Genomic DNA, 24,379 nt, shown 5'->3' on the forward strand with positions numbered 1-24,379 from the left:
AACTGACATGTGAACTGAGTCAAAAGAGATGAATCAAGTGAACATAAAGATTTGCTTCAAGTCACGAATTCATCCAATTTGGCCTGTAGTGGTTTAACTCTGACTATCCGAACTTCACTGGGTCAGACATTCCCCAAAATGGTTTGTCCAGCCCTGTGTAAACAGGATTGATTGCAGTTCCCAATGCAATGTATGCAACCTGTAAAACCCGTAAGTCACATCAGAAAAACCATACCAATACCTCTACGTGCACACCTTTTAATTTTATGTAGCTCTAGAGCTGCTGGGGAACTTATACATGAATGTATATCACTATCATGAATAAACTTACAGAAAGTTGATCCCGAATGTTGGCACCATGTTTCAGTAAGGTTTCAACTACCTTTGCATGTCCATATTGACTGGCGGCTAACACAGCGGTACCTCCATCCTGTTCATAACAAAATAAGGTATCAACACATTAGCAGCAAAGAAAAAATGCCACAAAAAACCCCTGCATATATGCCACATGGAGAAAGAAACAAGTAATAAGTCTCCTAGCAGAATTACTTATCATCCTTACTTGTATGCCAGGCCAGCGGGGCTATGGGTGTCAGCTATTTGAAGCATTTATTTATTCATAGATACTACAACTCTTTGAATATTTCACAAATACATTTGCAATTATGCAAATAGTTGTAGCCAAATCAAGCCAAAAGAAGGATATGGAGTTTCAAATTGAGTTGCAGATGAACCAGATTTATCTAGGTCACCAATCACTAGATCTGCTCCAATATCAAGTATCACAAAACAAGTTTAGATGGGAGCACTGATAACGAACAATTCTTAATTTGCAACTCATTGGCTTCCTTAGAATCTGGCTGAGAGGGCTCTAAACTTCAGGAGAACATCTGGAGTCTAAAGATGAAGCAGTTTTGATTCTGAACTTTGAAATATTGTACAATAGCCCCAATGCGAATGCACTGAAATCAGGTTTCATCAACTGAAATGTGTCTTACATATATATCCACTTTTTTCTGCCTTTCTGGAGATCCCTAAAAGTTTAGGGGTAGATTTTAAAAAGCCTACGCACCCTGGGCCTATTTTAGAAAGGCCCGGCGACGTGCGTAATGCCCCGGGAAGTGCGTATGTCCTGGGGCTTTGAAAAAGGGGTGGGGAGGGGGCGGAGTAGGGCGGGGCGGTCTTGGGGCAGGGTGGGGCCAGAGGCCTCTGGCACAGTGGCCATTTGCCGCTGTGTTGGAGGTATGCGTGTCGGCAGGCTGCCAGCGTGCGCAACCTGCTCCTGCCTGGAGGCAGGCACAACAGGTAAAATAAAGGTTGAGGGGGATTTAGGATAGGGCTAGGAAGCGGGAAGGTTAGGGGAAGGGGAAGGGAAGTTAGGTGGGGGGTTGGGAACGGAGGAAGGCCATGGGCGTCGGTGTGTGCACCACCTTGCGCGCACTGACCCCTGATTTTATAACATACGCTCACCGCATGCAAGTTCTTAAAAACTACCCCTTAATGCTTAATGTGCTGCTTACTGAGTATGTTTTTGTTTTTCTTCATGTTTAGAACATTTTTCTTTGCTGAAGATCTTGTATTGGTGATCTTTTTTTTGAAAGAGAAGTCTTTTGGAATGAAAATGATCTGTAAGGGGTAGATTTTAAAAGGTTGTGTGCGCGCTACCCGGCGCGTGCACATGGACACCCAATTTTATAACATGCACGTGCAGGTGCGCACATGTTATAAAATCGGGGGTCGGCGCATGCAAGGGGGTGCACAAATATGCAACTTGCGCATGCCGACACCCGCGGCCTTCCTCCATTCCCTCCCAGGCCACTCTGATTTCGGAGTGGCCTTGGTGGGAACTTCCCAGCCCCCTAGCCCTCACCTAGACCCTCCCCACCTTTGTTTTACCTGTTGCACCTGGCTCCGGGTGGGCTCAGGTTGCGCACATCGGCAGCCTGCCCGGCACACGATCCCCGGGCACAGCGCCTCCGGACAGCCCCACTCCCTCCCCGCCCCTTTTTTGAAGTCCCGGGACATACGCCGGCCCGGGGCGTATGTCCCGGGGTTTTTTCTTGTAGCCTGTTAAATTAGGATCAAAATAACAAAGCTTGATTACAAGTGTAACTCTCTTAGGTCACTAAGAAGAAGTTTCCAAAGGAGCAGTCATTCCTGCAAAGGGAAGTTCATGAAGAGTGCAAGGAGCTGTGGGCAGGCACTGCTTTGGAGAAAGATGCTTCCCCTTTTTAGGGGATGGGTTAAAGTGGCATATAAATAGTATTTCAATACAAGAAGAAGCAGAGAAGATATAGGGAGGTGTGCAGGGTTCCAGGCCAAGATTTCCCTAGTGAGGAGAGAAATTGGCGCTTGGCACATTTTGAGAAATGCTAGAAGAGCCAAAAGTGGGCTCTGCCAGGATCATGGGGGGGGGGGGGGGGGGGGGGAGGGCATCCAGAAGGACTAGATCTCTTGAGAAAGAAAGAGAGGCTATCTCAGCTGGGGAAGGCCAGAGTGAAGAGGAATCTAGAAAAACTGCATTTGAGAGCCTTTGGGTTAACTGATGAAACAATATTTGAAGTGGATTCAGTATTGAGAATTATACCGAGTGGAGCCAGAAAGTGACTCTTTCCCTGGCTCCACTCAGTCCCTTTCCCTGGCTCCACTCAGTCCACTTTCCCTGGCTCCTTCTTCTTGGATTTTCAATACATTTTCTTTATTGCTTTGGAACTACAACTGTAGTGTGGACCTTGCTTCTTTTTGTGAGTCTCCCTTGGTCTTCCATTGGTTGAGTTCTAGTAGTGGATTGTTTTGGTTGTTTGCCAGTTCCGGGGGCTACAGACAGGCCACTTACTATCCACGGCAGCCACTGAAGGTGACCCCCAACAAGAAAGTGGTTACAAAGGTTAGGAATTTTACATTATCAGTGCTCCCAGCACTTTGTTTATATTATGCACTGTCTTTAGTGCACCTTCTGCAGACTGATGTCTTTATCCTAATTGCAAATTTAAAAGCTTTTTGTGCCATGTTGGCTATCGAGTTTATCGGCAGTCGACAGTATTTCTGAAATAAGTATATGTCCTTGAGCATTATTTTTAAAATGTGACTGTTTCTTCCATTCTGTATGTCTGACCTGACAAAAAATTACGGAAAACTGGGTCATACGAATGTAAACGATATCCTCCGTTTGTTTCTTCTTAAACAGATTTAATCTTCCTGCTGTGGCTATGATCATAATGTGAGCGTGTCCCATTGGAGTGGGATGACAGGGCATGCGGTACAGGTTTTTAATCTCAGTAAAAAGGTCAAGAAGAGGCCATCGTCAGCTCATAATCAAGATCCTACACTTGGATCTTAGCCAAAAAGAGGCTTGAGAAGTGATTGCAGGTCTCCTGGTTTCCACGGGCTATTCTAACCTCCAGAACTACGCTTCCTCCTCTGGCTCCAATTATTCTGCCACTGGTCAAATCATTAAGAGGTCAATGTTCAGAAATCCCTGCTCATCTGGCTAAAGTTGGCCAGATAACTTATTCGGGACATTCAGTGGGATACATGTCCTACTGAATATCAATGATTAAAGTTAGCCAGATAACTTTAAACTTAACTGGCTATGCTTGAGCCAACTCCAAAAAATTATTTTTTGGATAAAAGGTTTTTTGATATATGATTACAAGCGACACAAAAGATATTCCAATAATTGTGTGGGCTTAAGAATATATTTATGCATATTTATTACGTCCAACAAGAAATAATGGATAACAACGTAAATAAAAAATTTAAAATATCACAGTGATTGAACAGTGTATTTGTTCTTTGATTAAGAGATATGCTTGAATATAGCCAGTTAAGTATAAGATTATTTGGCTAAAGGTAGCTGGATAACTTTAAAATTATGTAACTATTTTCAAAGAACATAGCCGGATAAGCGCAGACCAAATAAAAAAAAAAAAAAAGAAAAGGTGTACCAGCAAGTCCAGGCCTCCCCCTCATCCATGGGCTCTATCGCTTCAGGCTGGCAGGCTTGTGGTCCCCACCCCTAAGCCCTCTGAAACTTTTGAAATGGTGGAAGCCAAAAGACCTGAGGAGGCAGCCCAGGCCCCAAGGCTATTTATTAATTTTGAAATCAAGAGTGAGAGGGGCAACTCTTGATTTCAACACTAATTGACCTCCCTTTAAAGGCCTTTCAGTCCCTACCATTTTAAAACAGGGTGGGGGAGGGGGGCATGGGCTCGCTGACCTGAAGTAATTGAGCACTCAGGGTTGGGGGTCGGGGCATGGTTTTTTGGTTGGCATTTATCTGGTGCCAGCTAGAGTTAGCTGAATAACTTGTTTGGCTAATTCCAAATATCAGAGTTAGCCGGATAAGTAATCTAGCTAACTCATCCCCACTGGAGAACACCCCCAACTCATCTGATTAAATTTAACTTGGATAATAGCTTATCCGCATCAATTTCAGCTGGAGCGGTACCAGCACTTTTCAAAAGTCAGCATTTATCTGGCTAACTCAAAAGTAATCTGGATAAATAACTTTGAATATCAACTTCTAAATGCCGGGGGGAGAGGCTGATTGCCGGGGGGAGAGGCTGATTGCATGGCTGGAGAGACCTGTGTCTCTCCAGCCATGCAATCAGCATATGCTAGTTCAGCCCTTCCCACCAGGCACATATCACTGCTGTGAGAATGATCTTGTATTAGGATGTACAGAAGGCAAGGAACACAAAAAAGAGATGTGTAGTTAGTTATGGCAGAGACGGACTGAGTCAGCATGTTACATAACTAGATTTTACAGATTTAATTCCTGGAGGTAGGAATTTGCTGATGCTTTCTTTCATGCTACTGATTGATACTGGGATCTGTCTTCTGTAGTGTGGAAGGAATTTTTGGCTCACTCAGTACCATGCCAGTATTGAACAGTATGTCAACAGAGATTTCATACAGGCACAGCGCCATAATGCCTGTTACGCTGACAGCTTTATATTATGCAAGGGGGGGAACTGTTTCCCCACAGAGCAGAAACAAAATTAGTCTGCCTTTGAGAAGGAAAAAATGAGTATGTGTGAAAGATAAAGTGTTGTACGGAAACTCTTGTATGTGCTGCTAAAGAGTGTAATGAATAACACAAAACAGGGTGTGCATACTGCAATATACACATGCACAAAGTAATTTACCAAGAATATTAAAACTTCATAGAAATATAGGATTCAATTCTCTTTAAAAGATGTGGCTCGGAAAATCACATAAACACGCAATATTTGTGTTTTTGAACTGGTGCCCAACCCTGACTTATTAACACATTCTCAGTTTTATTACAATATGCAGGCTCCTAATTATTCCTTTCAGATAGGCCAAGTTACATGAGAACATACGATGTGCCATACTGGGTCAGACCAAAGATTATTATTTACAGCATATTCTGCCTTTCAGGCATTGCAAAGCAAATATCGTTCAGATACACTGTAATATTTCCCTGTCACCAAAAGGTTTACAATTTAAGGGCCTCATTTATTGAGTAGCTTTCCCATAGATATGGAATAGGAGAAAAGCCTTGGTACACCAGGCCCCAAGTTTGTACCTGAGACAAGGGAGAGCAAAGTGACTTGCCCAAAGTCTTAAGGAGCTGGAGTGGGATTTGAACCCTGGTTTCCAGTCCACTGCTCTAACCAATAAGCTACTTCACATCCTGTCTCTGACAGTGGGCAGTCCATGTCATTAGGAAGTACTTGTCAGAACCCAAAGAGTAGATCCATTCCTTGTTGCAGATTCCCACAGATAAGCAGTGGCTTTCCCAAGTCTACCTTGCTAATAATGGTTAATGGACTCCATCTGAGGCATGTTACTGCTATCGTTATGGATGGCCAGGAAGTGCAGCTGTAGGATGTCTGGTCTGATGGCTCTGCCACTGGCTCCATGCTCATGGTCAATCAGGCAATGGGCATCAACACCTGACACCAAAATTTTGATATTATATAGTTGGTCATTTACTGCAGTGCTGCTAAACCATTTCAAGGATCCTCATCTAGAAGGGTAAAGGTGACAGTATAGTAATACACCTTGCCATATCCCTACTAGAGCTGTGATTCTTTTGTTTCCAGATGTGTTCATTCCTTTGTATATGACATGTTTGCCGATCTGTCTTGATGACTCCAGTATCACTGTACATGACTGTAACAAGCAGGTGAAGCCCACAAAGGCATAACTTGCCCCTGATATTTTTGTGGCTGGACATGAGAACCTATCTGCAAACATTTGAAAATTCAATTATATTCACATAGTTTACTCCCCTGACTGAAATACACCCTGGGAATATCTTTTCTGCATGGGGTAATTTTTGACGGGATGGATCTAACAGGCTATCCCCTTACCCAGTTAGATCCATTTGAAAAAAATGCCCTCCACATGCTCTGAGGCTCGTTAACCCTTAAACTATTTTAGTGCATGCTTAAATGGAGACCGTTCAGTGGGGAGAGTGTGCCCAGATCAAAGATTTTGGGCACAGTTGAAGCTGCCTTGCTACTGGATGGCATGGTCACATGATTCTTTTGACAAATTCTACTCTTGATTTTTCTCAACCATCCAATAATGTGCAGCATCAGTTGGCAGGCAGCATGATGGCTCAGCCAACCTCATTACCTTACTTTCTAACAGTGGGTTCACAGCACTCGATTGCAAATATCCTTTTGCCTAATAACCCCAGTGGGGGCAAAGCAGAACCTTTTCAGTGATGGAATGGACTTTCAACCTGCCTAGGGCTCTGAGAGCATGCAGCAGGGAAGTGCTGCAGCATTCTCTCCCAGGATCAAGAGGAAGTAATAAGAGCCTCTGTGGAAGCTCGCGTTTGCAAAATTAGAACTTTTTTTTTCTTACTTTGGTTATGAATTCAGTAGAGGCTCCAAATTCAAAAAGATATCTCACAACATCATTGTGGCCTTGCTGTGCAGCAAAAAAGAGAGCCGTGGCGCCTGTCTGGAAAAAAAAAGACAAGCAGTTAGAGCGTGCACTACAGTATAAGACAGTATCACTGCTCAAGAGTGCGTGTCAGCTGCCTCAGGACTGCTGGGTTTCCTGGGGAGAGAAGGATGACAGAACAAGTTGCAACTGGGAGACATAAAATCGCCATGTTTGATATTCCTAAGACACAATGCACTTCCTACTGAAAAATGAAAAGACTGAAATCCTAGATATGGCACTGTGAGGGTTACATTGATGTAATGGGTTTTGTTCAAATCAGAGTGTGACAGGTTTACACACAGCCACAGGCAAACTCTCATTTGAGCCCTTAATGTGGAACCATGAATTTTGCGAACACCTTTCACTTTCTTATCTTTTACTTAGTAGAGCTGCAATGGACTATCTTGAGGAACTTTCCTTAACCAAGAAGGGAGTACAGTTACATAATATAGATTTGCAGTCAAGTTGATACAAACTAAATATTAGGAAAGCAGAACTCTTGGCCTGCGCTTGCTTTCTAGCTTTAGGCTTTGTTAATATCATTGCTTTTGGTGTGGCATTTCATGTAAAATAATATCCTATAAGTTGACAGGAAATCTGCTCGTTGCCTTTCCAGCAATTAATGAAGTTTTTTTTCCTTTCAGTAGAGCATTTCCAGGAATTCAAAGAATATACTTTACTTCTATACTTGCAAAAATACCTTTTCTAGTTTATAGATTTCAGAATTGCTAATTATAACTGTAAAAAAGCTCATTATAAAAATATTTGTTTAATATACTATTTGAAAATACCATCATTAGCTATGCCTAAGTTCAGTCATTCTATTTTGTTCCTACAGTGACCTGTATAAGATGTTTTATAGCCAGTAATGCTCTGGTTATGTCCACCAAGCGGTCAGAGCCACATACATGTACCCATTAAGACGCAAGAGAGAACCATCATTTTGAATTATGTCATCTATGCTTTGGAGACAGACCTTTTTGAAGAGAACTCTTGGCAAACCAGCGCTCTCTCAGGACCATTAATATGCTTTTATCCTAAATCATCCACCACTTGGCTTGGCCACAGATGCTCTTAAGAAGCAGACATTTTCACAAGGTTGAAATAGTTGATGTTCTACAGATACTGTCGGCGATGTTTCTCCTTATTTCTTATGCCAAGCAACAAATGGATTCTAAGAGGGATTAGACACATTTCTGGCACATAGATAAGACATAGGTTATTTAACATAACAGTCAGCCGGGGTTTAGTGCAGTCCTGAACATTGACTACTAATAAAAGGAGAGGGTGTGACTGTGGATATTATACAGGCCATGTTTCTTACACATAGTTCCCTTAGGCTCCAGTGTTTGTGTGACCATGGGAGAAACTGCATAATTAACCTGTTGCCGCTTAATTAACAACCTGCTGCACAATCAACTTTCCTAAGATTTCCCACCTTTTAATTCAATCTATTGAAGAAAGCTACAGGGTGCCTGCCTTTAGTTTCAGCTATTTCTCTGCTCCTGATCCAACTCCTCCCTTCATAAACAGCCTGCAGGGAACAGCACAGATGAAAGAAATGCCAATGAACCCTAATCCAGTCCCTCTCCTTCTGTCTCGCCTTCTCCCATCTCCTATCCCCTATCCTGAAAGGAACTGAAGGAGAGGAGTGAAGTTGGAGTGGACAGAGAAAGCAGTCAGAATGTTTGATGCATCAAAGAGCTCTTAATTCAAACCAAATGTTATGCTTGGCGGCTCGCAGGATGATCCCGTAAGCCGCCTCACTCAACCCGGATTTCGATGCCTTGCTCTGATCCTGGGGGCTCTCCTCTTTGCGGCAGGGATACTACCGCTGCTCTCCCCTACATGCCTTCTCCATAGGCTCACTCGCAGGTGTGCATATTAAGTAGACCCAGTGGTGGGAAGACTCTCTCACAGCACATCCTGATGACATCAGCAAGCCTCCTATTTAAACCCCATCATCCCTGCACTACCTTGCCTCAGCAACGGGTCTCCTGCATCTTGGTTCCTGACTGTTCCTGATTGCTGTCTGTGTTCTTCATTCGTGATTCCTGTCTTGCCTCATCCAGCGTTGCCTTGTCCAACCTTGCCTCATCCATCCTTGCCTTGTTCAGCTCTCCTTGTCCAGCCTTGCCTTGACCTGTCCATCTCATCCAGGGTCATCCTTGGCCTGATTTCTGCATTCTGACCTCTTGCTTGGACCTGACCATGATTGTCTGCTGCCTTGACCTCTTGCTTGGAGGACCTGACCATGATTGCCTACGCCAGCAGCTGGCAAATGTGCCCTATAGCGGGACAGCCTGTAGCGTCACCTTTAGCAGCCTTGTCCCCTGCAGATTGAGCCCTTGAGTTCTGGCAGTCAGGAGTACTTAGGTGGGTCCTTAGGATGGTGAAGATAACCAAAGTCCAGAAACACAACCGAGTCATGGCAGGCAGCTGACTAACGGAGTCAGAGACAGGCCAAGATCGGGGCAGGCAGCTAGCAAGACTGGTCAGGTCCAGGCAAGGGGTCTTGTCCAGGCAGCAGGCAATCTTGCTTGGATCTGACTATGACTATCTGTTATCTGCCTCGACCTTGGCCTACCCATGGCTTCTCCAGTCTGCTGCCTCCCCTTATCCTGGCTTGCCTTTGAACACTTGCTCATCTGACCAACCTAGGGACCCACCTAAGCCCTGCCAGCTGCCAATTCCCAAGGGCTCACCCGCAGGGGAGGCAGCTACTATGGGTGAAGCTCCAGACTGTCCCACTTCAGGGCATGTTCGCCAGCTGGTGGTGTGGGCCTCATAAATTCGCCTATGAGGCAGTGACAACTATGCCTCAACGCCAAGAGCTCATTTCCATGTCTCCCATCACAGTTTGCTGAGGCCATAAGAACATAAGAAATTGCCATGCTGGGTCAGACCAAGGGTCCATCAAGCCCAGCATCCTGTTTCCAACAGTGGCCAATCCAGGCCATGAGCTTCATGAACTTGCTTCAGGCCTTGCTATCGCCGGGCTATCACCAACTTCAGCAGCAGCAGGACCAGATGAATACTATGGCCGGGTATTTCCAGAGCATGGCTTTCTGATGCGCTCTGACTTCCATTCCAGCACCCGTGATATGGCCTACTACCCCCAGGCCTCACTTGCCTCCGCCCCCAAGGTATGATGGAGATCCAGTGAAATGTAGAGGCTTCCTGAATCAATGCTGGTTGCAATTCAAATTGAAGGCACCCTTATTCCTATCAGATTGGCTCAAAGTGATTTATATCCTGTCCTTGTTGGGTGGCTCCATCCTGGCCTGGGCCTCATCTTTTTGGGAAAGAGATGATCTGCTCCTAGGCGATTTGAATCGCTTCTTGCAGTAATTCTGCCAGATCTTTGACTGTTATGATCTGCTCCTCCAGAGGGGAGGAGTTAGTAATCTGTTATGTGAGCTCCCCAGGAGGGAGGAGTTAGCGATCTGTTAGAGGTTTGCTCCTCCAGAGGGGAGGAGTTAGTAATCTGTTATGAGTGAGCTCCCAGGAGGGTGGAGTTGACACTCTGTTATAATCTCCGTGCTGAGTTGCAATCTGTTATGGTTCTGATGTCTGATGGGCGGAGACACAGATGAGAGATAGCACTCTGTTATGCTCAGCTCCTGAAGTGGGAGGAGTGAGCACACTGTAGTAAATAGGTGAATCCTTGGGCCGATGGCAGATGATAGCACCCCCAAGAGGATATCCTGAGAGGGACCACCGGTTAGGCTTGAGTATGGAGACAGACACAGATAGTTCTTTTATTAGACAGGTTAGTAGAACCACCAGAGGTGGCAGTAGTGAGCTGGTATGCCAGGCAGGGCTGAAGTCCCTCAGATACTGGAACTGCAATCCCAGGGTTGCTGAGCTGTAGAGAGACTATAGATAGTGAATAGACAGGGTATGCTGTATGCATAGCCAGTAGTAGAAGATAATCTCACATAGAATCTTAAGGAGGCTCAGTAGCTGGAAAGAGTTAGGTCCTCGAAGAGCAAGTACCTGGTTCCAGGGAAAGCTCTGAGAGAGTGGTGGCAACTCACGATTGTCTGTATCTGTAATAGCTTCTAGGCAGTAGAGAATCTTCAGAGTCTTCAGGAACATGGGACCTCGAGGAGCGAGTACCAGTTCCTATCTGCAATCTGAAATAGAGAAAAGAGAGCGAGTCCCCCGAGGAGCGGGTACCCCTGGTAAGTCCGAGGAGGCAGAGTAGCGTAGAGAGAAGCGGGTCCAGATGAATCCCCGTAATCAATCCATATCAATCTCCTTGCTAACTCAAATCATAAGTGCAAATGAAGACCTTTTATGTTGGAAGCGGATGACGTCAATACAGGGGGGCGCCCCTGAGGTTCGCGCCCTTGCTGGTACATACTTCGGAGCGCGCGTGCCCTACAACATCAGGAACATGGTGTATCCGTAGCGTCGAGCCGGTCCGGGAACACCGGGGAGAAGCGGCATGGAGATGCCGCGGCAGTAAGCCATCCATCAGGCCCGGAGGGAGTCACCTCAGAGGTAGAGAGGGTGGAGCAATGGCGAAGAGCAGGCCCGAACGCAACACACACAGATTCCAAGGCCTCCAAACTCCTGCAGATCAGACAAGACTCCTGGTTTTTGGGAAGTATGCAGTACACTTCCGCACTCTGGCCTCCAAACTTCAGTAGGACAGTGATAGTCTGATTGCAATCTTCAGACAAGGGCTCTCAGAGTGCATTACGGATGAGCTGGTTGCTAGGGATCTGCCTGATACGTTGGAGGGCTTAATTAGACTAGCCATATATCTGGACCTGTGGTTCCAAAAAAGGGCTTGAGAGAGGGGCTTGGCTCGTTGTCCCATCTGCTTCACCCTGAATTTCCAGTGACCAGTGACTTCCTTCTCACCTCCAGAGCCAGACCGGCACCAACAGTGGCTATGCAGATCAACTGCCTCAAGCTGTCAATGGAGGAGAAGCAGAGGTGCTGTAATCTCAAACTATGTCTATATTATGCCACAGCTGGGCACTTCACCAGTCGCTGCATGATTAAGCCAGGAAACTCCAGGACCTATGTCTGGTAAGAGAGGCAATCCTAGGGCATCCTTGCACCTCTCCACAAATTCTAGTACTAGTATGTTTCTCTCTTGGGGATATCCTCATTGGCACTCTTGCATTCCTTGATACCAGACCAGGCTTTGCTCAATCACTACAGATCCCGATAGTTTCCTTGGATACTTCACTCTCAATTTCATCTGTGTATGGAGAACCATTGCCTGGGCCTGTCACTAGGGCCACCATCCTATCACGTTTTCCAATCCCAAATACACCAACTAATTTCCAATTTAACAATTAGACTATTATGCTCTCCCAAAAGGTTCATAACCTCGGAGTTATCTTTGACCCTGCTCTCTCAATGTGTGAGCATGTCAGAATGGTCACTCAGTCTTCCTTTTATAAACTAAGACTCCTCCACTATCTCAAACTACTCCTCAATTCTACTGATTTTCATTCTGATCTACAATCTCTCCTATTTTCTAGCATCGATTATTGTAATGTCCTCCTCATTGGCTTTCCAGCTTATACTATCTACTCACTACAAATAATGCAAAACTCAATAGTCAGGCTTCTTACAGGAACTCCAATTCGTGACCATATCACCCCTGTACTTGAATCTCTTCATTGGCTCCCTATACTATATCATATCCAATACAAATTAGCCATGATCACACACTCCTCCATTCATAACATTCACTCTCCCTGGATTTCATCTGTACTAAAAATCCATCCCCTGCCAAATCATTAAGATCCTCCTTGATGTTCCTTTCCCAAAAGACTAGAGAGCATATGTTTTTCTCTCCAGGCCCTCTCCTCTGGAATTCCTTACCAAAAGAATTGAGAAACCTCCATGAAAGGTCTTCCTTTAAAAAAGCACTAAAAACACATCTATTTAGTAAACCATTCCTGAACCAGGTTAGTAATGCATAGTTTTTCTGGCCTCTCTCTCAGTTTTGTATTTTCCGATGCACATATTCCTTCAGAGAATTGATACTACCTGCATTGTATTTTCTAATGTATTTTAATTTGCTGGTATGTTATTTTAACTGTAATTCATTATGTTTGTTTAATTGTATCCTGCCCTAAGCTTAGGAAAGGTGGGTAATAAATGTTTTAAAATAAAAAAAAATAAAATAAAATCCCACTCACCATGAAAACAGGTATTCTGCATGGATGGCAGATCAGCCTTAATGTGCTGCCCAAAGCGGTCAATGCAGTCATCTTGGGCCTACCGGGGTTCATGCTACATCAGCCCATATCAATTGGGCTTATGTTAAAGATTGCCAAATGGAGCCCTCACTGCCATAAGCAATGCCTTGCTGAAGGTTCACCTGTTGTAACCCTGGCTCGGACAGTTACCTCAGAGCTTCCAGGCCTGTCATCACCATACACCAAGTTTGCAGATGTGTTTAGCAAACAACAGGCGGAGGTCCTGTCATTTCATAGTTCCTACAACTGTGCCATAAACTTGGTCCCTGGAAAGGTATCGCCCAGGGGCAGGGTATACCCACTCTCTGCCCCAGAGACGGTGGCTAAGACCAAATATATTAAAGAAATCCTGGCAGAGGCTTCATCCACCCCTCTTCATTATCTCCGCCCCTCTTCATTATCTGGTGGCGAAAAAGGAAGGGTCGCTACATCCCTGCATTGACTATTGTGGTCTCAACTCCATTACCAAGAAGAACCGCTATCCTCTTCTCTTGATTTCTGAGCTCTTTGACAGCCTTCAGGTGTTATGGGTTCAGACCATGCACAGTGGTATCCTGCCCAGGGGCTCTGACGTGGGGGATTAATCTCATATAAATACACACTATTACGGGGATTATACCTGGGGGCTTGAACCCAGGAGCTTATCCCAACACAAAGAGCCACATACAAACTTTGATTCAGTACATCATGGTTCCAGATAAGAAAGAAAGTTTATTTGAGCAACAGGAGGATAGAACAAATAAAATCTGATCATATAGAAGAAGTAATGGTAGATAATAACAATTGCCACATAGATATAAAAAGCTTACATTTCCAAAGGATCAGCCATACCATCATGTCCAGGGCTCTCTTTCTCCCTCTTTCTTGCTCTCTCTCCTTATTCACTACAAACACTTGTGGAAAAAGCGATGTTCCCTCCCTCTGAGTTCTTATCAGATTTCAGACACAGCTGTGCGGCCTTGATTCTCTCTCTCTCAGGCTTTAGTATAAGTTAATTGCTTGCTTTCTCATCATACACTTAATGGAATAACTAAATAAACACACTCATGCCTGTTCGTAAACATTCGCAGTGCAAAACAGTAAATAGGAGTTCACTCAGAGGTTGGCCTGTGGCCTTCAAACTAGTTTGTGTCTGGATGAAAACTCTGAATCCATTTGACCTATCCTCTATATTCATCCTCAGCAAAAGTAACAAAAAATGACTCCAACATCAGGGCATGCAGATATTTACCAAGCAGGACCTTCGGGAGGCCTATAACCTCATCAGGATCTGAGAAGGCGATGAAAGGAAGACCACCTTTAGTACCCGTGACAGATACTATGAATACCTAGTGATGCCCTTCAGCTTGTGAAATGCCCCTCGCAGTCTTTCAATTTATTATCAATGAGATCTTTCACGGCCTCTTCTATTCTCACGTATTTGTCTATCTGGACAACATTTTAGCCTTCTCTAAGTCCTTGTCAGAGCATCAAGGACATCAGCTCGACATCTAAGTCCTTGTCAGAGCATCAAGGACATCAGCTCTATGAGCACCACCTCTACTCAAAGCTAGATAAGTATACTTTCAAACAGGAAGAACTGCCCTTCTTGGGTTATATCATCTATTGCCAAGGCCTACACATGGACCCAAAAAAGTTGAAGGCCATTCTGGAATGGCCCCAGCCTGTGGGCCTCAAGGCGCTGGAGTGCTTTCTGGGGTTTGTGAATTACTATAGGCAATTTATTCGTGATTATTCCACCTTGGTGGTCTTGCACTCAGTCCTTACTAAGAAGGGCTCGGACACCAAGAACTGGATCATTGATGCTATTCAAGCCTTCAAACAGCTCAAAGAGGAATTCATCCATGATCTATGTCTACACCACCCAGACCCTTCCAAGCCATTCATTCTGGAGGTAAATGTATCCACTCTCGGGGTAAGTGCTGTCCTTCTACAACACAACCATAATGGGACCCCAGTGAGCTGCTCCTACTTTTCGAAAAAAATTTCTCCTGTAGAGAAGAACTATATCACTGGAGATTGTGAGCTACTAGTGGCCAAGCTAGCCTTAGAGGTATGGTAACACCTGTTGGAAGGGACCAGACATCCAGTATCCATCTATACGGATCACAAAAAACCTAGAACACCTGGCGCAAGCGCAGAGACAGAATCCCCTGTAAGCCAGCTGGTCGTTGTTTTTCAATCGGTTTGACTTCGAACTGTGATATCATCCTGCAGAGAAAAAAACGACTTTCACACTCCTTTGATACTGAAGGCTCTCTGGAGTCCCTGCGACATATCATCAACCTTGTAAAAATTGTGGTTGCTGCTACATTTACAGTTCTTCCTGGGAAGACCGTTGTTCCCCAGCGCTTATGTCAAAAGTTCTGTAGTGGGCCCATGACTCCCAGTTGGCAGGCCAGCAAGATATCACCAAAACCTTGGAGTTAGTGATCCAATACTACTGAGGGCCTCAGATGTAGAGTCCTGCCCCATGTGTACCATGAATAAAAGTGTGCAAGCTCAATCTTGGGGGTTGTTACAGTCAATGCCAGCCCACAAGGAAACCTGAACCCATTTGACCACTGACTTTGTCACTAGCCTCTCTAAGGCAACACCACCATATGGGTGGTGGTGGATCAATTCTTTAAGATGGCGAAGGGAGGCCCTTTCTGGTCTCCCTTCGGCATCTGAATTGGCTAAACTCTTTATCCAACATATCTTCTGTCTGCATGGGCTTCCCTTTCCCTTTTTTTCAGATCGGGGAGTTCAGTTCATGGCCCACTTCTGGAAAAGCTTGTGCAGGAAGTTTGGAATTACCTTGGATTTCACTTCGGCTTACCACTATTATGCTTGCCAGCCACGGAACTCGCGACCAGCCTCGCTCACCCGCCGCCGCTTTGGGCCTGCCCTGGGCCACCCAGTTGTGGCAGGGAGCCACCACCACTACCACTGTTAAACCACAGCTTACTGTCACCGTCCTTCCGCTGCTCCCTCCTCGGGAACCGCTGTCCCGACGCTGTTTCCCTGTAGGGCTCCCTAGGTGCACGCGCATACCTCTCCTTGACATTTAAAGAGCCCGCGGCGGGAAAGAGCGGTCCCTGCAGATGATGTCACTACCCTGGCATTATTTAAGGCAAGTTCCTGCCTGCAGTTCTTGCCTTGGCAATAGGTCTCCTCGCTCCTTGCAATCTGCGTGGTGCTTGCTGAGTTCCTGAGTTCCTTGGACTGCCTTGGCTTTTGACTTCGGACCGGATACTGATCATGAGATACAGCGCCTGCCTTGACCCCTGCCTGGACCCGACTATGAGATACGCCGCCTGCCTCGACCCCTGCCTGGAGCCCGACTATGAGATACACCGCCTGCCTGGAACCTGCCCTCATACTCTGTTGCCTGATCCAGAACTGCATCTACTCTCCAGCACCTCTCCTTCTCCTGGACTTCCTTTGTTACAAAGACCCCCATGTAAGTCCAACTGGCCCTGGCACCTGAGGGCTCAACCTAAGGGGAATGTGGGCTGGTAGTGGTGAAGCTCCAGCGGGGTCTCTGCTCTTCATTAGCCTCGCCTGCCAATGGTGGGGACCTGTGGGGCTCCTCCCCACAGGTTGCATCAGCTCCCCCTCAGTCCAAGGGTCTGCCTGCGCAATACCGGACCATGATTGCCTGCTACCTGGACCTGACCTCTTTCTTGGACCTGACCATGACTGTCTGCTCCCTGCCCTGATCTTGGCCTGCCCCTGGCTTATCCAGTCTGCTTCCTTCCCTGATCTCAGAATGCTCTCAGACTCTTGCTCATCTGACCAGCCTAGAGACTCACCTAAGCCCTGCCAGCCACCAGTATCCAAGGGCTCAACCTGTGGAGGAGGGGGCTGGTATAGGTGAAGCTCTAGCCTGTCCTGCTTCAGGGCGCATTCACCAGCTGACAGTGTGGGCCTCATAGGTTTGCCTACAAGGCAGCGTCAACTATACCCCAACATCAAGGGCTTACTTTCATTCCACCTGTCACACCAAAGATGACTTTGATATAGTTCCTAGATGAAGTGATGTCCCTTTAGGAGAATTTCCTCATTTTTTTAAACTACATCTGTTAAAACGGCTGCGACCGTTATTACTTTTTCGTGATTTCCAATCTGTATTACAATCGTTAATCGTTTCAGGATTAGATTATTGTTATGGTCTATATCTTGGTCTCCCCAATTCAGCTATTAAACCATTACAGTTGATTCAGAATTCAGCCGTGAGGGTCCTTACCGGTACTGCAATGAAACAGCACATCACTCCTATCTTATACAAGTTGCATTGGCTGCCAGGCAAATTTAGAATCTTGTATAAAATTGTGATGATAATACACACTTTACTAAACAGTTCTGATTCCATCTGGCTATGTACAACTTTGAGAGTATATAAACCACGAGAAAGCTTAGATCTGCTACTAAGAACCTGTTAGAGATACCTTCTGTCCAACTGGCTACATTAAATGTCACAAGGCAAAGAGCCTTTTCAGTGGCAGGTCCCATCCTGTGCTCCTACCATGTGACAGGGGCCGACCAGTGGCACTGGTAGCCCCTGTCACATGGTAAGGGCAAAGAGCCACCGGCACCATTTTGCTTACTGCAGCCGATGGCCCGACAGGGGGAGATCACTCCTGGGACTCCGCTGGACCACCAGGGACTTTCAGCAAGTCTTGGGGGGGTCAAGATAGTGGGGGTTTACAATTAAGTACATTTGAAGGGTTGGGGTGGGTTTGGGGTTTGTTTGTTTTTTAATGTGCCCTTTCTCCCCCCCCATAAAAAATGATAGGAAAACCACACAAAATTTCGTCTTTATTTCCTATTTTGTTGCAAACGAATGCACATCCCTAATTTTTAGCATACAGAAGCTAATGAATGGTTTTCAATAAAAAGTTGACTTTTTGCATAGTCAGAAATGTGAATCTTTATGCAAAATAATGTAAATCTGCCTCAGAAGTTTGAAAAATCTACTAAGGATTTTGCTAACTCTTGTAACAGAGTCTTGAAAAATCTGTCTCAGGAAATGGTTGGCTCTGCTTATGTACTTTCTTTACTCACCTTCTGCCTGTCACTGTCAGAGACAGGGTGCTGGATAAGATGAACCTTTGTTCTGACTCAGTCTGGCAGCTGTCAAAGTCTTAAATAGGTAGAGAATATCTGTGATGAAGTGTAATAGATTTGATTCAAATATAGGGATCTCCTTAGATTCCCTACTGGTATATGTGTCCTATTTACATGGGCCAGTTTTGGAATAAGGAATATATGACATGTTGCATTTCTAAGAGCACCCCTTTCAGAGTGTGCCATAGAGTGATGGATTTAGGATTTTGCCCCTAGGCACTGTTGGTGTTGTTGTCCTCCACCCCACCCCCTTACTATAGTGACAGACAATTGGGAGTAGAAGATCTAAGGTCACAGCCCTACAGTTTCCAGTGGTAGCTCAGGGGTAGCTTCTGTGGCAAACATTTGAAAATTCTAAAAGTACACTGACAAACGTTTCCAACTTTTATTTGAGATTATAAAAATAATGTGTCTATATAATTTATTTTCTTTTTATTGCATGAAGAAAAGGGATCCCAGGGATGGGAAGAGGAGAAGGAGAGAGTAGGAGGATCAGATGAGGATGAGAAAGGTAGAATGGCCAGAAATGAGGTGAGGAGACTGTAAGAGGGCTGGGGATGGGGGAGGACAGTGAGAAGGTATAAAGACTGGGTAAGGGGACAGGAGAGAGAGAGAGAGGTCCAAAGATGGGGAGATGGGAGATGAGGAATACTAAGTATTGATGAGTAATCAGGATTATGAGGATGAGTAATCAGGATTATGGGATGGAGGACGAGGAAATACAGCGTCCTGTGTTTCCACGGGATCCCTCCCAGAGGCCACTACAATCACTCAGGTCAATCACCAAAATGGGGTGGGGGTGGAGGGTGGTGGGGAAGGTGGAGGGAAATAGACGGATCTATGGGCCTATGGCCCGGATCTGCCAAGCACCCAGCAATAACTCAGAGGGGAGAGGTTAATTCTCACACAGCAGCACAGAAAACAATTGTTCTGCTCCCTTCTCCAGGCCCTGTCTCCTGTTTCTCCTCACATGCTGCTGTGAAGATCCTGACTGCTGCGCTGTCCTCCTTCCAGCAGGAGCCCTCAGTGGGCTGGAGTTTGAGCTGCACATGATTACACCTTGCAGGCTCCCTAAAGCAGGTCAGGCACTCCCTTAACAGCCTGCCTAATGCTCTTCATCATTGCCTCTATTTGGAATCTCCTTGTTCCTTGTTCTAGCACCCCCACCCCCCCTCCGTTGTTCCTGCCTTGGATTTTGGACTTCTCCTTCTTGTTCTTTGCGATTCTTGTTACTTGTTCCTGTCTTGTTTGTTTGTGGCCTCAGTTCTGGTCTTCTGGTTTCTTTTTGTTTGATTGCCCTGTATCTCCCTGCCTTGGTTTGTTTGTTAGTATTGTTTGTCTGTCTCTTGTGGGCCCTTTGTTCTGTGTGTGTGTCCCTGCAGTATCCCTGCTCTTGTGGGTGCTCTTAAATCCTTGCTCTTGGACCATGTCCTGCCAGCCACCAGAACCCAAGGGCTCAACCCAAGGAGGGAGTGGTGGTGGCCGGTACAGGTGAAGACTCCTTCCTGTCCTGTCCCTGCTCAAGCTTGTCCTATCCCTGAATCCAGGCTGCTAGCTGCTCCTGTACTGGGGGTTACACTAATACCAACACACCAAACCCTCTCCTCCTGTAACCTGCACTCTCTGAAGGGGAAGGCTTTCCAGTATATTCCCGTGAAGCTGAGCATTCCCAGATAGCCTTCAAAATTTGGCAATGGAGTCAACTGCTTATCTTACCTATGGTTAAACCTGGACCTGACCTTCACACAAGGCTAACTTGGGTGTTGACTTTGTCACCAAAAAGTACTTCACTGCGATATGCATTCCGGAGTGCCCGACAAGTTGATAAAATATATTTTTTTATGAAACCAAATCATTGTACACCAAGCTTAATCCATTTAGTGTTAGTGGTGCCAAGACGAAAGTTCTGCAGCCAGTCATGGAATGTGATTTCCAGTTCCTGCCACCATCTCACCCACCGTGGTCATCTCGAGCTCGGGCTATGCACATTTAGTAACCCCATGAGGGCCCGCAGGGAGAAAAACACAGGTGAGGCTACAGACAAGGTCATGCATACTTGGCAGCTTATCTCTGTTGCCATGAAGGATTATAGTTCTGTTTTATCTCCTTTCCCCAGAACAGTATGGTGCTTAGTTTTCTCTTCAGACCACATTGGAAAAGGGAGTTAGAAAATCAGAACATGGACGATAATTTTCAATGAAAATGGAGAGAGGTTGGCAAGCATAGTCATGAGATCACATATAACTAATTCCTCTACTACAGTCCTCCAAGCCATTGCATGAACACAGAAATTTGCCTACCTCTCTCTGTAGATTGATATCTGCTCCTTGTAAAATCAATTCCCTCACACACTCTAGGTGACCGAAGTAGGATGCCACCATCAGGATCGTCGAACCAAGCTGGAACATGAGAAAATGAAGCACTGTGTTCACATACAGAGCAGCATCACAGAATCATGCTAAGCCCAGTGCCCTGCTTCAGCACAATTTCTACAAGATGGTGCTGCTGAGTCGCCCAGTTTTGATTTGCTAACGAGAGATATTGGCAAATGTCCGAGAAACTGTTAATTGTATTACATTTTATGGAAGTAAACATTTTTAGGTGCATTTCCCATACCAAATACTTGCAAAGAGGAAACATTTGCAAAACATGTGCGTCTCGAGAAAACTATTGCATTCCCACAATCCTAGTCTTACATGCAGATCAACTGAAAGTTCCCACTAGCCCGACACACACAAATGAAACCCCCCAAAAGTTAAATGAAAACTTAAAGGACTAGTAAGGAGATTCAGGTTCTCAAGCAATTTCAGAAAGTAATTTGGGCAGACAGAATGGGCCCCACAGCCCTTATCTGCCATCATATTCTGTTTCTATGTTTGAACTCCAGTCCCTCCCCACAGCCCCCAACATAAATCTGGTGGATGTAGTAATACAGCTGAGAGCAGAGCCTTTAAAGCCAGTACCTGATTATTAAGGCTGCTTGACTGTGTTACAGGGAGAATTGCTGGGTAGTGGATTTTGAAAGAGGTGAAACTGCATGTTTAATTGTTAGAATAAGAGCTTTTCGGCCCCAGGAATTGAAAGACAGTATGGGAACAGCTGAATGATCCTAAATGGTTTAAGTAGATTTAAGCAGCTTTTCCCAAATGCTGGTACTGTAAGTCTGAAGGCAGATAGCTAGAAAGTTATCCCTTAAGTTTAATGATTTAACTTCTATGGCAGGAATTTTAACTGTTAAAACTCCTGGAATTATAATAGGAATTATGTAGTAAGATTCCTGGAGATTGATGTACTCTTTGTAGCAGAGATTTATGCTTTTCAGAAACTGTAATATTGCCACAGTGCTAGAAATTAGCCCAGAAGTACTCAATAAAAGAGCACAGAGGCTAACAAAACCTCAGCCAAATACCTACATCAATAGTAATAATCTTAGCACTGAAAAATCCCAGACAATTAAACATTACAAATCCGCAATAGCCACCATTTACCAAATCTGCTTGTAAAGTAAAATTGTACCTAATCTCCACCCTTCTGCTAACAAAGCTAACAATTCTACCTGTAAAGTAAAACATATCCATTTTCCATCCCGTCTGCTAACAAAATTAAATGTAACCTAACTACCTATAGCATATCATAATAGCTCCATGTTAATTATAGTAAAGTTAAATATTTTAATAAATCTGCATAGTAAAGTTAAATTCTACAACAAGCTACTTACAGTTAAATTAAATCTCAATTGATATACAAGTTATCGAGAAGTTTTAATCTATATTTATATCTGTCATATATTTTATGATTTTCACTGTTTTATGTTATGAATATATGAGTTATGTTATGAATATATGAGTATAGGTTTTATATGTTATGAAATTTCGCTGTAACAAGTTGTTTTTCTCTGTAAACCGGAGTGAAGGCCTGTACCAAACTTTGGTATATAAAAACACACAAATAAATAAAAAAAATAAATAAAATAATGATGTATGGATGAAGGTATTATTCAGGGGCTAAGACAAGCAGGCAAACACATTCCCATGAGCCACCCAGGAGGGAATGCCAAGGTTATGACCAGCCCCATGAGTCTCTGGGGATGAAACAAGGGATTCATGATTACCCTCAAGCAGTCCATTTCTTCTCAGTCTAGTGATGGCGTTTAAAGGGACTAGAGTATACTAAGCTGGCTAAAAGGGCTCTGATCTGGGAGGTTCATATCCCCTTGAAGTTACAGGAAAGCTGTAGCCCAGGCAGCATGAACTTGTTCTTCAAGACTGCACCACACACAGACACTATCAGGCCAAGCGCCATGACCTAAAAATGGAGGCAGCATGAGCAACAATTGGTGAAAGCACCGCTCCAGCCAAAGAGATCAGAGAGCGATTGTGTGTGTGTGTGTGTGTGTGTGTGCGTGCACTTAAGAGAGTAAGAGTCTGTGTATGAGAATGGGAGCCTTTGTGTGCGTGAGTGTGCACTTGAGAATGAGAGCCTATGTGTGCATGGTAGCCTAAGAAAGTAAAAGCCTATCTGTAAGTGAGGGAGCCTATCTGTAAGTGTAGGCGTGGGTGGAGCCCAAGAGAGTGAGAGCATGTGTGTGTGTTAGCCTTAGAGAGTGAGAACCTATGTGTGTGAACCTAAGAGAGTGAGAGCCTATATTTGTGTGTGTGTGTATGTGTGTGTGTGTGAGGGTGAGAAAGTAAGAACCTATTTGTGTGTGTTTGTGTGTTTGTGTGAGAGAGAGTGGGAGTTTGTGTGTGTGTGAACCCAAGAGAATGAGAGCCTTTGTGTGTGTGTGTGAGAAAGAATCAGTGAGGGAAATCATGTGACAGTGAGAGCTTGTGTGTGTATACACTTGTGAGTAAGCACATGTGAAAGTCTGTATGTGTGTAGGACAGTATTTTAGAGTGAGAACCTCTGTGAGTGTGAATGACAGCCTATATGTGAACCTGAGAGAGTGAGAGTCTGTGTGAGCATGGGTATGTATGTGTGAGAGAGATTGGGAGGCTGTGTGTTTGTGTGAGCCTAAAAGAATGAAAGCTTGTGTGTGAGAGCCTGAGAATCAGTGTATTTGTGGAAGCCTAAAATTGAGAGTCTGTGAGTGTGTGTGTGTGTGCATGGGCATGTGTGTTTGAGAGAGTGGGAGCTTGTGTGTGTATGTATGTTTAAGCCTGAGAGTATGAGAGACTGTGTGAGTGTGTCTGTGAGCCTGAGAGAATGAGAACCTGCGTATGTGTGTCATAATTAGAGCCTGAGAGCCTGTATATGTGTGTGTGTTGGAGCATGAAAAGTGAGAGCCTGTGTGTATGTGTGAGAGAGAGAATGGGAGCCTGAGTGTGTGAGCCTGAGAGAGTGAGTGCCTATGTGTGTCTGTGTGTGAGAGAGAAACTGTATATTTGTGTGAGAAAGCCTGTGTGTGTGACTCTGAGAGAGTGAGAACCTGTGTATGTGTGTGTGTGTGTGAAGAGAGTTTGAGAGCCTGTGTGTGTGTGTGTGTGTGTGTGTGTGAGAGCGGGAACTTATTTGTATGTGTGGGGGAGCCTGAGAAAGTGAGAACCTGTGTGTGAGAACATAAGAACATAAGAAATTTCCATGCTGGGTCAGACCAAGCGTCCATCAAGCCCAGCATCCTGTTTCCAACAGAGGCCAAACCAGGCCACAAGAACCTGGCAATTACCCAGTCCGGCAGCATTGCTCTGTCTCCAGCAGATGGTGGGGGTGCCAAACCTATAGTCTGGTCTGTGTGGTAGTTTGTTTTGGGAGTTAGTCAGAGTTAGGTGCTTTTTTGGTTCCTTTTCTTATTTCTTAGTCAATTTCGCTTAAAAAAAACAACAACCTTAGTCGTACCAGTGTTATCTTCAGCCTCCCAGGGGGTTGTGAGGTCCTGAGAGGGCCATCCCCCGCTGGTCGTGAGGCAGCTGCATAAGAGGGTCAAGGACTCTAATTTCTTTCTTGGGCAGCTTTGGGTGCGACACTGGGGAGCCCGGTTTACTCCACCCTACAGGAATCAGCACCTTGGACCACTGCTGGGCAAGTTTCTAAATAAAAAAAAAAGTTTAACTTTTCATGAAGAGAGTCTGAAAGCCTGTGTGTGTGTGAGAGCGGGAACTCATTTG

General features: G+C 45.0%; 1 protein-coding gene across 3 annotated transcripts in view; it reads right to left on the reverse strand.

The window, feature by feature from the left end:
• The window catches only part of ANKRD29 (ankyrin repeat domain 29), a 143,816-nt gene that overhangs the window by 37,531 nt on the left and 81,906 nt on the right, over positions 1-24,379 (reverse strand). For all 3 annotated transcript variants that reach the window (XR_003854784.1, XM_029591135.1, XM_029591134.1), the window contains exons 3-5: positions 20,576-20,674; positions 6,847-6,945; positions 332-430 (exon numbers count right to left, since the gene is read on the reverse strand). Coding sequence is in view for 2 of the 3 variants with exons in the window: in XM_029591135.1 (XP_029446995.1) it covers positions 332-430; positions 6,847-6,945; positions 20,576-20,674 (297 nt within the window). In the remaining variant the exon portion in view is untranslated. The remainder of the gene's footprint in view (positions 1-331; positions 431-6,846; positions 6,946-20,575; positions 20,675-24,379) is intronic.

This window comes from Rhinatrema bivittatum, chromosome 2, assembly GCF_901001135.1.
Source record: "Rhinatrema bivittatum chromosome 2, aRhiBiv1.1, whole genome shotgun sequence".
NCBI classification, from domain to species: domain Eukaryota; kingdom Metazoa; phylum Chordata; class Amphibia; order Gymnophiona; family Rhinatrematidae; genus Rhinatrema; species Rhinatrema bivittatum.